Raw genomic sequence first — 14,793 nt, forward strand, 5'->3', positions numbered from 1 at the left:
AGCCGTCAGCTGCAAACCCTGTTCCCAAAACAAGCAAGATAAAAGCTCTGTGTCTCCTGTCTTTATCTGAGGCAGCACATGGAGGGTAGGTTAAGGGTTGATGTCTACAACTGGTGGCTGAACTTCTCTGAGGTGTATAAAATCACGAGGGGCACGGATCAGGTGAATGCATGCAGTCTTTTCCCCAGGGCTGGGGAATGAACCAGAGGCCATAGGTTTAAGGTGAGAAGGGAGAGATTTAATGGGGACCTGAGGGGCAACTTCTTTATGCAGAGGGTGGTCCGTATATGGAACGAGCTGCCAGAGGAAGTGGGTGAGGCAGGTACATTAACAACATTTAAAAGGCACTTGGACAGGTCCATGGATAGAAAAGGTTTAGAGGGATATGGGCCAAATGCGGGCAAATGGGACTGGCTTGGATGGGAATCTTGGTCGGCATGGACCAGTTGGGCCGAAGGGCCTGTTTACATGCTGTATGACTCTGACTTTATCAGCTCTGGAGTCTTGTGTGCTGGTGGGCTATTGAGCTATGAAAGCCATCACAACCTACCCCTTCTTTCCAACCACGTTAAGCACAAGCAGTCCCGAGTGAGGCAGAATGTACGGCCATTTACTGACCGAGATCCCGGGTTAACTTCACCGAGCTTCCTCCTCGCGTCACCTCCCAGGGTATGGTTGGTCATCGTGCCGGTGGCTCAAGGGTTAAGTGGTGTAATGTCCCGGCTTTTCCCTGCCACCAGCTCCGGGAATCAGCTGGTGCCCAACCCTATGGCAAGGGTGAGGTTGGAGTCAGGCTCTGGGATGGAGCCTCCACTGAGCTCAGGCAGGGACTGAGGTCCTCCACCAGCTGCCATGTTGCTGCCTGGACGACACGTCTGGCGGATCCGTTCGCCAACCACGGCAGGCTCACACGTGAAGGGCTTGGGAGTCCGCCCACAGCGTCCCCTGTAGGGCTGGAGGGTGCAAGCCTTGTCCTCCACCCACAGCATCCCCTGTAGGGCTGGAGGGTGCATGCCTTGTCCTCCACCCACAGCGTCCCCTGTAGGGCTGGAGGGTGCATGCCTTGTCCTCCACCCACAGCGTCCCCTGTAGGGCTGGAGGGTGCATGCCTTGTCCTCCACCCACAGCGTCCCCTGTAGGGCTGGAGGGTGCAAGCCTTGTCCTCCACGTACAGCGTCCCCTGTTGGGCTGGAGGGTGCAAGCCTTGTCCTCCACCCACAGCACCCCCTGTAGGGCTGGAGGATCTACGTGACCCTGTATCCACTCTGATCTTGCCATAGTCCCGCCACTGGGACTGCCTCCTGTGGTCTGACATTAATTAAGGATTTTTGTTTGAACCGGTGCCATCTGTGAATATTTTCTCTGCCCCTATTCAGGTGCTTTTCTTATCCCATATTTTATCTTCCTGATTGGTGGAGGACTGCCTGTGTTCTTCCTGGAAGTTGCTGTTGGCCAGTACACTTCCCAAGGGGGGATCACCTGCTGGGAGAAACTCTGTCCCATTTTCTCTGGTAAGTGTGACCCGTAACGCTGATTCCTTCAGGGTGGGTGGGGGGGGAGGGGACGGGGTGGGGAACGGGGACAGGAGAGGGAGGGGAGGGTAGAGGGGAGGGGGAGAGGGGTTGGAGAGAGAGGGGAGGCGAGAGGTTAGGAAGGAGAGACGGGGAGGGAGGAGAGGGGACAGGAAAGGGAGGGGAAGGGTTGGAGAGGGAGGGGAGGAAGGGGTGGCGGATGGACAAGGAGGAGGTGGGCAGAGGGGTGCAGGGGTGGAGGGAGGCAGTAGTGGGAGGTGTGTAACCACATTGATCAGAATCCTGCAAGTGTTACAGCACGGGGCCATTTGGCCCCTCGAGCTGGTCAGCCCCACTCTCCCCACAGATATGTGCCCAACTGCCTTTTGAACACAATGGTTAAATCCTCCCCACCCCCGTCCCTCTGGATATCAGCCCCCTCCCCCGCCACTCGCTACAGAGGAGGGAGAAAGTGTGGGTGGGAGAGGAGGGGAGGGGATTGAAGGAGGTGGAACCAGGGTGATGAAGGCACATCCTTATCCGTGGTCTCAGCACATGGAGGGGGAGGATTCTGGTGGGTGGGCAGGAGATCGAGGGTTGGGGCAGGGGTTGGGGTTGGAACAGGGGTTCGGGGGTTGGAACAGTGCTAGGAAGTTGGGGCATGGGATTGGGAGTTGGGGAACTGGGACATGGGTTGGGAGATGGGTCGGGAGATGGGTCAGGGGTTTGGGAGTTGGGACAGGGGTTCGGGGGTTGGAGCAGAGCTGGGAAGTTGGGGCATGGGATTGGGAGTTGGGGAACTGGGACAGGGGTTGGGAGTTGGGGCAGGGGTTTGGGGTGAAGGGGAGATGGGGGGGTGGGTGTGACTGTTTGCTGCTCTCCTTGCCCTGTTAATTGGTTGCTGCATGTGGCTGCCCTGACAGGGATTGGCTGTGCCTCCATCGTCATCGTGTCTCTGTTGAATGTCTACTATATCGTGATCCTGGCCTGGGGAATCTACTACCTCTTCCAGACGTTTCAGAGCGAGCTGCCCTGGGCTAGGTGTGGCCATACCTGGAACACTGAGCACTGCATCGAGGACCGTCTGAGGAAGAACCTTTCCCTGTGTGTGGGCTGCAATGCTACCAACTTCACCTCCCCCGTGACGGAATTCTGGGAGTAAGGAAGCCAGCGATCGCGTTATTATCCACCGTTTCCGTGACTACGTTTGGTGGACAGGGCCAAACCGGGAGATCTCGTCGCCACTGCGGTCGACCCCCCTCCTAAATGCCACTCATCAGTGCTATAGGGGCTGCCCCTTGATCTCTCTGCCCTGGGACTTCATTGCCCTTGGCCTCAGTGCCCTTTGACTCTTCCTTTCAGCCCTGCTGCCCCTTGACCTCACTGCCATTTGGCACTACCCCTTGGCCTTATTGCCTTTTGACCTCTTGGCCTCACTACCCCTTGGCCTCAGTACAAGAGGTACCCTTCAGCCTTGCTGCCCCTTGGCCTCTATATCCCTTGACCTTGCTGCCACTAGGCTTTAGTACCCTTTGACCTCTTTACCCCTTGAGCTTACTGCCCCCTGACCTTGCTACACCTTGGCCTCTATGACCTCTTTACTCCTTGTCCTCACTGCCCCTTGGCTTTGCTACCCCTTGACCTCACTGCCCTGACTGAGCATTGAACCAAACTCGTCCTTGCTCCCTCAGGAAGGGCTAGCACTGGCGAAGTAGCTGAATGGCCTCACCTCCACCCCGCCCTGAGAGGGTGCTCCACCACCCAGAGTCATGTACAAGGCCTCTGGTTGACTCCTACCCTTCTCTCCCCTCCCCTCCCCTCCCCTCCCCTCCCAGTCTCCCGATGCTCTGCCGAGTTCCCAGCCTCCCTGTGGCCCTGTGTTGACCACAGAAGAGGAGGCCATTCAGCCCCCCCCGCCTGCTCTGTCACTCAATGAGATGATGGCTGATCCTTTACCTCAGGGCCACTTTCTTGCCTGGATCCCAGATCGCTCAGTGCCCTCGAGACCAGAAAGCCAAGTTATCCTGCCCTCAACCCACAGCCACCACCCCCCAGGCCCTGAAACTTCTTCCGCTGAGCTCAGCCTCAGAAACCCCTCACTCCCTCCCTCCCTCAATAACACTGACTCAGTGACACCGCTTCCTGTTCACAGCCCAGCCTCGAGGACTCAAGTCTGAAAGTCAAAAAAGAAACTGCAGTTTGCTGGAGATAATATAAAAGCGGGTCACGTAGGAAATACCCCTCAGTTCAGGCAGAGAGAGAAACGGTTAACGTTTCAAATCAGTGAGTCCTCATCAGAAGAGGAAAAGCGATAAAGCAAGACTGCTTTAAGTTGTAGAGAGGGGGAAGGGTGGAGAGAGAGGACAGGAAATGTTTGTGATGCAGCAGAGAACAAAGGGGAGGATAGATGGAGGCGGTTAGAGCAGAGTAGAACATGTGCTGGGTGAAGAGAACGCAACCGGGGCTGGAAATGTTCAGCAGATCAGGCAGCCGCCATGCAGAGAGACACCCAGTTATTGTTAAGGTCAAGGGGTGCTTATCTGAAACTGAGATCCGGCCCAAGATGAGGGGCTGTTCCTCCGGTTTCCGTTGGGCGTGGTTAGGGGGGGAGGGAAAGCTCTCCGGCAGAGAGCTCGGCAGGGATTAACAAGCCCTCACCCCCCTCCCTCAGACAGCAACCCTCCCCCCTGCCCCCAACTTGTGTTGTTCAGTCTCTCCCAGTCTCAGCTCTGACAAAGTGTCTTTGGCCTCACATATTGACTGTTCCTTGCTCCAAGCCTGACCTTACGATTTACAAGGATGTTGCCAGGACTCGAAGGTCTGATAGAGCTCTGGTGGTGGGACGGGCTCGGACTTTATTCCTTGGAGACTGAGGGGTGACCTTATAGAGGTGAATAAAATCACGAGGGGCATCAATAAGGTGAATGTGCACGGTCTTTTCCCCAGGGTTGGGGAATCGAAAACCAGAAGGCACAGGTTTAAGGTGGGAGGGGAGATATTTAAAGGGGACCTGAGGGGCAACTTCTTCACCCAGAGGGTAGTCTGTACATGGAACAAGCTGCCAGAGGAAGTGGGTGAGGCAGGTACAGGTACAACAGTTAAAAGACACTTGGACAGGTCCATGGATAGGAAAGGTTTAGAGGGATATGGGCCAAACACAGGCAAATGGGACCTGCTCAGTGGTTGACATGGAGCAGCTGGGCCAAAGGGCCAGTTTCGGTGCTGTATTCCTCTGTGACTTTATCTTCAGCATCTGCAGTTTGCTATTTACTTAAAATTGTCACCCTCCACACCTCACCTCTCCCCACATCTGTAACCTCCTGCAACACTCCATCCCTGAGCTCCTCCAGTTCGAGCCTCTGGACTCCCCCTTGGTTCCTCCCCGGCCCATTATTGGTGGCCGTGCCGTCAGCCACTTGGGCCCTGAGCTCTGGAAATCCTCCCAAGCCCTCCGCCCCTTGTCTGGTCCTCCGAGACACTCCCATAAACCCCACGCCTTGTCCAAGCTCCTGTGAGAACGACTCCCTCAGTGGCTCGCTGCCTGTTTTTTCTCTGGAGCCCCCTTGTGAACGAGCGTCTGCATGTTTTACTGTGTTAAAGTTATTGTTCAAATGGGTTTCTTGTCGAATCTGTCCCTCCCTCCATCTACCTCAGACCCTTGCCCCCCACCTCTGTGTGGACTCCCGCTAGAAGCTGACAAACTTCATGGATTCTGTTTTCTCCTGAACGTTCCCACAAAGGTTCCAGTGTTCTCCTGGCTCTCTCTCCAGTGCATCAGCTGCTCCCTCTTTGCCCGAGCTACCTGCTCAGGGTGGGATCAGGGCTTGGGCTCCCCCACCTGCCAGCTGCACTTCCTGCCCCCTCTCCAGCCAACAGTCACGGCATCACCCTTCCATCCACCCTCGAGGGATCTCCCTTCTGCCATCCCAGTTGCCTGAGCCGCAGAAACCCTGGCCCCTACCCCAGCCCGGGGTCTGTCACTGAGCCCAAACGTAATCCATCCATTTACAGTGAGTGTTCCTCTCCCCAACTAGACTGGATGGCTTCCTGTCCGCCTCTCCCATCTGTCTCTCTCTCTCTGTCCCCCTCCCTCCCTTCCCCCTCAACATCTCCCCGTCTCTCTCTCTCTCACTTCCCTCTTTTTATTTCACTTCCCCCCTTCTCTCTCTCTCTGCCTTCCCCTCACCATTGGTCTCTCTCTCTCTCTCTCTTTTTTTTCTCTCTCTCTCTCTCTCTCTCTCTTTTCTCTCTCTCTCTTCTCTCCCAAACTGACGGCCAGGAGTCAGTCTGGTGTGGGACAAGGTTATCGGTTGCCCGTCTCTGAAGGACGTGCCTGTGGTATTTTCCATGCCACCAGCTTCCTTTACATCCAGGGATTATGGTGTTCAGTTCCTCACCTGTTTCTGGAGGGATTACCACCTCCAGGCCAGTGCAGGCACATCCACTGCCTGGAGATTCTGATGGACTCTGGGCCACGCACCGCCAACCATCCTACCCTTCCAGAGGATCGCTGCCAACACCTTTCACTCCTCTTTCTCTTTACAGATGTTGATGAACCAATGCAGTTGTTCTTCATTTCTATCAGGCTTTGCATTTTGCTCTGTGGGTCTGGCAGGGTGTGGGGTGAGGAACAGCTGGAGTGGGAAGTGAAGAGGGGAACAGGGAATGAAGAACAGGGAGACCCTGTCAGTGTCTGACCCCGCGAGTGTGTGATGGGATGGTGCGGAGGGAGCTTTCTGTGTCTGACCTGACCTGTCCTGTCCCTGCCCTGTGGAGTGTACTGTACACAAAACCTGTGACCTATTTCCTGGCATTAGTTGAGATCCCATGCATATTTTATGTAAATTTATACAGCTCCCTGTGAATTGTCAATAACCTGGACAATTCGCAAGTCAGAAATGTGGCCACAAACTGTGTTCCCACATGGCAGAAGATTCCGGCAGATCCATCCCACTGGTCTCTCAAACGCTGGTTGACATGTACAGGTTGTACACAAGTTGGATGTTCATAACTTGAATGCACACAGTCCTTTCCCAGGGTTGGGGAATCAAGAACTAGAGGGCATAGGTTTAAGGTGAGAGGGGAGAGATTTAATAGCATCTCGAGAGGTAACTTCTTCACCCAGAGGGTGGTCCGTATGTGGAACGAGCTGCCAGAGGAAGTGGGTGAGGCAGGTACATTAACCACATTTAAAAGACACTCGGACAGGTCCATGGATAGGAAAGGTTCAGAGGGATATGGGCCAAATGCAGGCTAATGGGACTGGCTTAGATGGGCATTTGGTTGGCACGGACCAGTTGGGCTGAAGCGCCTGTTTCCGAGCTGTGTGACTCTAACATGGGGAGGACCTGTAATATTAAAGGTCGCACGTGAAGCAGAGGGATGTTTAGTCTGCAATGTAAGGGAGCAGTCTGACAATCAGTATCCACACCAATATGTGTTCTGATGTTATCTTGCAGTGTTGTTCCCTGTGTGCCCCTGTTAAACCTGTGCCCTCCTGTACTGTGGGAGTGTGCCCAAGTCAGCAGGTCGTGAACACCAAACGCCAGAGCTCAACAGGACAGGGAGCTAACGCACTCCATCCCTGGCCAGCCTTAATGTTCCTTCCCCCTTGTCTGTGCCAAGCGTGGCCAGGGTCCTATACTGTGATCTGGAGCTCGCAAACAGTAAATTGGAAGTTGGTTTAACCGAAAGGTAGCCCTTGGTTATTTTGTTTTTGACGTTTACCGAACGTTTTTGCATGCCGGCTTCCCCAGCCCGAGGACGTGGCATGTATCTCTGCTTCCAGTGAGCATGCTTGGCACAGCCTGAAGGAGACACTCGGCCCCAATTGCTCCCCCTGCACCCCCACTGCCCCCCACAAGGAATAATGTCCTGTCTCTTCTCTCCCCCTTCCATCCCTCCCTCTCTCTCCCCTCCATCCCTCTCCATCCCCTTCTCCTTCCCACCAAACCTTCCCCTCTCCATCCCCCCTCCCCATTACACCCTTCCTCCCCCACCTCTCCCCCTCCCTTCCACCCCTCCCCTTCCACCTCTCCCCCTCCTCTTCCTCCCCTCTCTCCCCAATCCCTCTCTCTCCCCCCCACCCCCATCCCAGGCGGAATGTCCTTGGTCTGTCGACTGGCATTGAGAATATCGGCTCGCTGAAGTGGGAGCTGGCTCTGTGTCTGCTGGCTGCCTGGGTCATCTGCTTCTTCTGCATCTGGAAGGGGGTCCGATCCACCGGGAAGGTGAGTCCGCTGCTCGCGCAGGGCTTCGGGAGCGAAGGGTTTGACACCAAAATCCCCACCACTTCCTCCATTACACCAGGAGGGCTGCTTGGCGCCTCGGGACCAAGGGAGGTGATAATGAAGGTGTCACCCACTCCCCAGCCCCTTCACCACAAGGCAGTGGAACATTTCAGGTGGAGGCCAGTTGCTGACAGACCAGGGGTGTCAGGTTGCTGAGGCTGAGCCAACATTGCAGTCTGATGAGTGGAGACCTTCCCCCAAGATCTCTGTGGACGATCCCTCCCCACCAAGCCCAGGCTGCCTGCCCCGACAACAGAGCAACAACTACCCTGAGTATCATCGAATGGCAGAATGTTACCAGGCGGGAGGCCATTCCGTCCATCGTCCCTGTGTTGGGCAGGAACGGACATTGGGCCAATCCCACTTGCTGCAATCCCAGAGCTTTGCTGTGAGCAGGGAGGAGTCCCTGTTCCTGGCAGGGAGGTTCCTCCACGGCTCATCAGGTGAAACAAGCCAGCTTAATCACCTTCCAAATCTGTGAGCGGTTCAATTAAACCTGCAGAAGATGTGGGAGGTATTCAGCTTCCGTGCAGGGGGAAACGGAGTTGACATTTCAGGTCGATGAAACCTTCTGAGAAAGCGAGATGTGTGTTTTACGTTGTGGTGGGGGAGAGGATTGGAGAGAACGTTTAGGGTAGGACAGAGAATTGACTGCTCATCTACTGAAGCCCCCCCTAGAGCACTCACCACTGTCTCAGAGACCACAGAAGCAGCAGCGTCACCCGGACAAACCTGCCCTCCACCCATCACAGATAGTCATTCCCCTGTTCCCTCCATCCCTCCCCTCTCTGTGACAACACAGGCTAGCGTTGTGGAGTGGAAAGCTGATTAAGCCACCCCTCCCCCCCACCAACAGTCCAGATGAAGGGTCTTGGCCCGAAACGTCGACTGTCTCTTTCCCTCCACAGACGCTGCCTGACCCGTTGAGTCCCTCCAGCACTTTGTGGGTTGATCCAGATTCCAGTACCTGCAGCCTCTTGTGTCTCTAGTTTGCTCACGCACCCCCCCTCTCCAGTTAGAACCCTTTCCCCCCACAGATGCTGCCTGACTCACCAAGTGTTTCTGCTTTAATCATGGATTCACAGCCGCTGTAGGTTCTTGCCTTTCGATGGCTCGGAATGAACGGACCCCGGTTACTGCTCGCCCAGGGACAGGGAACCTTCCTCTCCACCTGTCTGGGCCTCTTGATTAAATCTCGTTATTCCGATCAAAACACGAGCCCCTCCTGCCACCCAAACCCCTCCGGCCCTGGCAACATCCCCACCAATGACAACATTTAAAAGACCCTTGGACAGGTACATGGATAGGAAAGGTTTAGAGGGATAGGGGCCAAAGTGGGCAAATGGGACTGGCTTAGATGGGAATGGACCAGTTGGGCTGAAGGGCCTGTTTCTGTGCTGTATCTGTGCTGTATGTGACAATATAGCTGTACAGTACTCCAGCTGTGTCCCAAAGGCCCTGGCTGTTATTGGACAGAATTCCTCATCGCTACCCTACCAGGGTGCAGAGATTGACCTCCTGACTAGTCGCTTGGTTATTCTGTGTTGAACTGTAACGGGCAGCCTGTGGCCTTGTTGCTAGGTTACCTGCCCCTCTACTGCTGTGCCTCTCCCCCCCAATACGGTCCTGCCATCCAATATCCCACCGCCTGGGCCATTTGCAGAGGGTCCCGATCGATAAGTGGAGGGTAGAGGTGTCCGCAGCACCCGGTCCAGCTCCACAGCGCGCCGCACCCACCTCACAGCCCGCGGCCTCCTTGGTAACGCAGGCAGCATACCGGGCCTGCCCGTGCACAGCAAGATCCCCCGCTAGTGCTGCAGAGACGGCCCAGAGCCTGGCTCTGCTCAGCGCCACAGAGAGCGGCGGCGTGCAGGGGTTGCTCTCGCCGACGCCCCATTGACCGGTTCCGCTCTGGTTACTGGAGAAGTAGGCGCCAGCCGTTAGCAATGTGCATTTTGTCGGTCTGGTGCCCCTCGCACTGCTTCTCTGGGCTCCAGACCCTCCAAGTGATAGGGTAGGTAGGCAGTGTCTGCTCCCCAGGATATGGGTGTCCGAAACTAGAGGGCAGAGGTTTAAGGTGAGAGGGAGGAGGTTTAAAGGGGACCTGAGAGGTACATTGTTGGTGTCTGGAACGAGCTGCCAGAGGAGGTAACAATATGTTTAAGAGGCATCTGGACAGGTACCGGAATGAGCCGGGCACAGAGAGAGGGAATTAAGTGGGATTAGTATCGATAGGCATGGTGGTCAGCATAGACACGGTGGGCCGAAGGGCCTGTTTCTATGCTCTAGGACCCTGTGACTACGATGCCTCCACTGATAAAGGCACAGAACCAGTCTCTTCAAGGCACCTGCCCTGTCACCCACCCCCCTCCCCCCCCACCCCAGAAGCAGTGATTCTTTACAACTGCCCCTCCCTGTGTGGGGCCCCTGAAGTGATCGTGGTCGGTCTGGGCAGAGGGCAGTTGGAGGTGGGAGGGAGGGATCTGACCAAGCCCCCCACCACTCCCCCCCCCCCCCCCCCCCCCACCCACCACCCGACACCTCCACCCCTGCCCCAGGAGTTAGAGGGAAGGTTCGACTTGGCTCTCTGATGGTCTGTTGTGCTTCCTTCTTTAACTTGCTTATCAGGATCTAACCATCATGAGGCAACGCCAGCAGTTATTGCCTATCGCTAACTGCCCCTTGAGAAGGTGGGGGTGAGCCGCCTTTTGATCCACTGAGGTCCTTCTGGGGAAGGAGCTCCCACGGTGCTGGTGGGGAGGGAATTCTGGGGTTTAGACCCAGTGATGGTGAGGGAATGGAGATCTATTTCCCAATCAGGATGGGGACTGACTGGGAGGGGAAGCTGCGGGTGGTGGTGTTCCCCTGCTCCCGCTGCCCTCGGTGGGAGGGGCGGCGGGTTTGGGAGGGGCTGTTGGGGTAGCCTGGGTGAGTAAACCCCAGTGCGTTGTGTAGACGGTGTGCACTGTAGTCTCTGTGCGCCGGTGGTGGAGGGGGTGCCAATCGAGCGGGCTGCTCTGTCCTGAGTGGCGGGGGGAAAATGCTGATGGTATTAACGTTGGCTGTTGTCTCTGCTCCCCTCCCTGTGTCCCTGCTCCCCAACAGGTTGTGTACTTCACTGCAACGTTTCCCTTCCTGATGCTGTTGGTGTTGCTGATGCGCGGAGTCACTCTGCCAGGAGCAGCTCAGGGAATCAAGTTTTATCTGTATCCTGATATGACACGCCTGGGTGACCCACAGGTGAGTGTCCTGCAGGGATGTGTTCAGATTTCACTGAGGTCGACTATGAAACAGCACTAATCAAGCATGGCCACCCTGCCCATACTACTCATGGCCACCCTGCCCACACTAGTCATGGCCACCCTGCCCACACTACTCATGGCCACCCTGCCCACACTACTCATGGCCACCCTGCCCACACTACTCATGGCCACCCTGCCCACACTACTCATGGCCACCCTGCCCATACTACTCATGGCCACCCTGCCCACACTACTCATGGTCACCCTGCCAAAACCCAGCCTGTGTCAAACAAGGCCTCTGTGCCCACATCAAACATGGCCAACCTACCTATATCAAACGTAGCTGCCTCGCCCACAAAATAAACAGCCAATTAAAATAGAAAATTCAGCAAACACTCAGCAGTCCAGTCATTATCTACAGGGAGAGAAGTAGAATTAATGTTTCAGATCCATGACTTTTTATCAGAAATCCAGTAGACAAACATGGCCACCCTGCCCACACTAAGCCCAGCTGTTTCCAGATGCTGTGCTCTCTCTCCTCATTGGGCTAAGTCGCTGGGATAGAAGAAAATAATAATGTTTTGATCTTGGCCTTTCTCCCTTCCCTTCACCACTCAGAAATCCTGCACTAAAATAATTGACCCAATGGCAGTCAGACAGGTAGGGGGAGGACTGACCATCTCTGTCACAGCAGGCACCTGGTACAGGGAGGGGTCAAACCTTCCGTTGGTCCTGCCTTCCTGATCCCAGCTAGGGTGCAGATTGGGGATCTGCCACTTTTTCTCAACACCTTCTTCACCTTGGTGGTACGTGGTCGTCAGGTGGCGATGCCTGCTAAAGTCAAACAGCCAGCCCTTGCCCCTGCCTGAGAACCTGTCTCTGGACAAGGTGACGAGTCAGGGATCTTCAGATAAATGCCAGATATTGCGTTTTGGTAGGACAAACTAGGGCAGGACTTATGCAGTGAACGGTAGGGTCCTGGAGAGCGTTGTAGAACAGAGAGACCTAGGGCTACAGGTACATGGTTCCCTGAACGTGGTGACACAGGTAGACAGGGTGGTGATGCTGGCCTTCATCGGTCAGGATATTGAGCAGGGGTGATGGGACATCATGGTACAGCTGGACAAGATGTTGGTAACCCTACATTTGGAGTACTGTGTGTAGTTCTGGTCACCCTGCTATAGGAACCACGTCATTAAACTGGAGAGGATGCAAAAAAAGGTTCACGAAAATGTTACCGGGACCGGAGGGCTTGAGTTATAGGAGAGGCTGGACAGGCTGGGACTGTTTTCCCTGGAGCGAAGGAGGCTGAGGGGTGACCTTATAGAGGTTTATAAAATCATGATGGGCATAGATAAGGTGGATGGTCACAGGCTTTTCCCCAGGGGAGGGGAGTCTAAAACTAGAGGATACAGGTTTAAGGTGAGAGGGGAAAGATTTAAAGGGGACCTGAGGAGCAAGTTTTTCACACACGAGGGTGGTGGGTGTATGAAACGAGCTGCCAGAGGAAGTGGCAGAGGTGGGTACAATTACGTTTCAAAGACACTTGGACAGGTCCACGGATGGGAAAGGTTTAGAGGGAGACGGGCCAAACACAGGCAAATGGGACTGGCTCAGGTAGGCAACTTGGTCGGCATGGACCAGTTGGGCCAAAGGGCCTGTTTCTGTGCTGTATGACTCTAGGACAGCCCCCACTCCCTGTACATTGAGCTATCCTGACCTGTGCCCCATTTCTCTGGTTGTCCCCACCCCCCTCTCCACCCCCAATCCCATTCAGGTTTGGATCGATGCAGGAACTCAGATCTTCTTCTCCTATGCAATCTGCTTGGGTGCGATGACGTCACTGGGGAGTTACAACAAGTACAAGTACAACTGCTACCGGTGAGTACACATGGGCAGAGGCAGCGGGGGGATACCTGGGTGGCGGGGGAGTTGGCTGGGCAGAGGCTCTGGTGTGCAGGGAGGTGGGGGGAAGATTGATGGGTGTGTACTGTCAAGTTCCCTGCTGTGTATTAATACCATGCATTCCTTCTAACCTGTGTGCACTTAGGGACTGTATGCTCCTGGGATGTCTGAACAGCGGTACGAGCTTTGTATCGGGATTCGCAATATTTTCCATCCTTGGCTTCATGGCTCAAGAACAAGGGGTGGACATTGCTGACGTGGCAGAGTCAGGTACGAGGAGCCATCATGCCCCAGCCCCCACCTCCTTCCTGGCCTGGGTGGGGGACGTTACCTCGTCTGTGACCAAAGCGCTCTGGTCCAGACCCCTGACTGCCTGGGCCCCAGTGAGAACGGGGAAGAAGGCTGGGGGAAGCCAGATGTGGAGGGAGATCCCTGGGGGGCAGGGGACTCCCCTCCTATTGTTCATCACCCTCTGCCCTCACCCCCTCCTGACCCCACCGGGTCTCCCCAGTCAACTGGCCAAGAGTTGGGATAAATGGGAGAGTGGTGTCCACTATTCTAGCCCCCACACCCCCAGTGTGGGGTCAGGGGGAGTTCCATCCCATTCCTTGCCCCCAAGCCCCCCACCAACCCTCACCCGCTGTCCAGTGACTCTGGCGGGGGGGGGGTGGAAACTGTTTGGCAGTATGAAGCCACAGTTAGTGGAATAGCCCACACTGGTGTCCCTCCATGGGGCCCAAACACCAGGTGGGACTGAGACCAAGAACCAGCTTGGCTGCCTGTGGTGCTGGGAGCGGCTCTCCTGGAGGGTGTTCCTCTGGGCCAGAGACAAGGACACAGTCCCCCCAGCCCCTCACCAAACCCCATCCTATCGGAAGCAGATGCTCCCACACTGTCCTTTCAACACGAGGCTCAGGGGCCCCACTGGTCCATCAGGAATAGGAGCCACAGACATACCCACACCACGAAGGGGAGGGCAATCTGCAAGAACAGTGTACTGGGGTTGTGTCTGGGACAAATCACGGCACAGTGTGGAGGGAGCTTCACCCTGTGTCTGACCCCGGGAGTGTGTGATGGGACGGTGTAGAGGGAGCTTCACTCTGTGTCTGACCCCCGGGAGTGTGTGATGGGACGGTGTAGAAGGGACTTCACTCTGTCTCTGACCCCGGGAGTGTGTGATGGGACGGTGTAGAAGGGACTTCACTCTGTGTCTGACCCTGGCAGTGTGTGATGGGATAGTGTAGGAGGGACTTCACTCTGTGTCTGACCCCGGGAGTGTGTGATGGGACGGTGTAGAGGGAGCTTCACTGTGTGTCTGACCCTTGGAGTGTGTGATGGGATTGTGTAGAAGGAGCTTCACTCTGTGTCTGACCCCGGGAGTGCGTGACGGGACGATGTGGAGGGAGCTTCACTCTGCTGTTACCGCAAAACAACAAATTTCATGTCCTATATCAGTGATAATAAGTCCGATTCTGATACTGTTCCTGTCTTGGGAGTGTCCAGTGTTGGCAATGTTAAACCACTTATAAACCGCTGATAACAGTTAGCCAAGGGCACAGAACAAACCTCTTTCACAAACAGTGCTGGACAGCTTGAAATATCCTCTGATTGTCATTTCTCCAGATACATTTTAGTCATCCACGTCCCCCTTGCCCCTTACCCACCCCACCTCTCCTGTACCCCAACCGTGACTCTCCCAAGCTGCCTCCTGTCAGCTGGACTGGATGAGTGCGTGTTGATCAGGCGGTGCTGAGGCCGACATCTTGCGCTGAATGTCACTGCAACAGTGCTGGGCAGCAGCTTTGTCCTGCCGGCACTCAGTGTGTCCCAGGGCGCAGCCTCACA

The 14,793-nt window shown here is 55.5% G+C and overlaps 2 protein-coding genes across 4 annotated transcripts in view; both read left to right on the forward strand.

Moving 5' to 3' along the window:
* LOC127571244 (sodium- and chloride-dependent taurine transporter-like) overlaps window positions 1-14,793 on the forward strand; it is a 51,855-nt gene that overhangs the window by 21,438 nt on the left and 15,624 nt on the right. For 2 of the 3 annotated variants that reach the window (XM_052017466.1, XM_052017464.1), the window contains 6 exons: window positions 1,377-1,511; window positions 2,435-2,669; window positions 7,609-7,741; window positions 10,907-11,041; window positions 12,821-12,924; window positions 13,094-13,218. In XM_052017466.1, coding sequence (XP_051873426.1) covers window positions 1,377-1,511; window positions 2,435-2,669; window positions 7,609-7,741; window positions 10,907-11,041; window positions 12,821-12,924; window positions 13,094-13,218 — 867 coding nt within the window. Of the gene's footprint in view, window positions 1-1,376; window positions 1,512-2,434; window positions 2,674-7,608; window positions 7,742-10,906; window positions 11,042-12,820; window positions 12,925-13,093; window positions 13,219-14,793 lie in introns of those variants that run through there. The other variant, XM_052017467.1, reaches the window with a different exon arrangement.
* LOC127571252 (sodium- and chloride-dependent taurine transporter-like) overlaps window positions 1-14,793 on the forward strand; it is a 200,858-nt gene that overhangs the window by 21,382 nt on the left and 164,683 nt on the right.

Source organism: Pristis pectinata, chromosome 6, assembly GCF_009764475.1.
Source record: "Pristis pectinata isolate sPriPec2 chromosome 6, sPriPec2.1.pri, whole genome shotgun sequence".
Taxonomy (NCBI): domain Eukaryota; kingdom Metazoa; phylum Chordata; class Chondrichthyes; order Rhinopristiformes; family Pristidae; genus Pristis; species Pristis pectinata.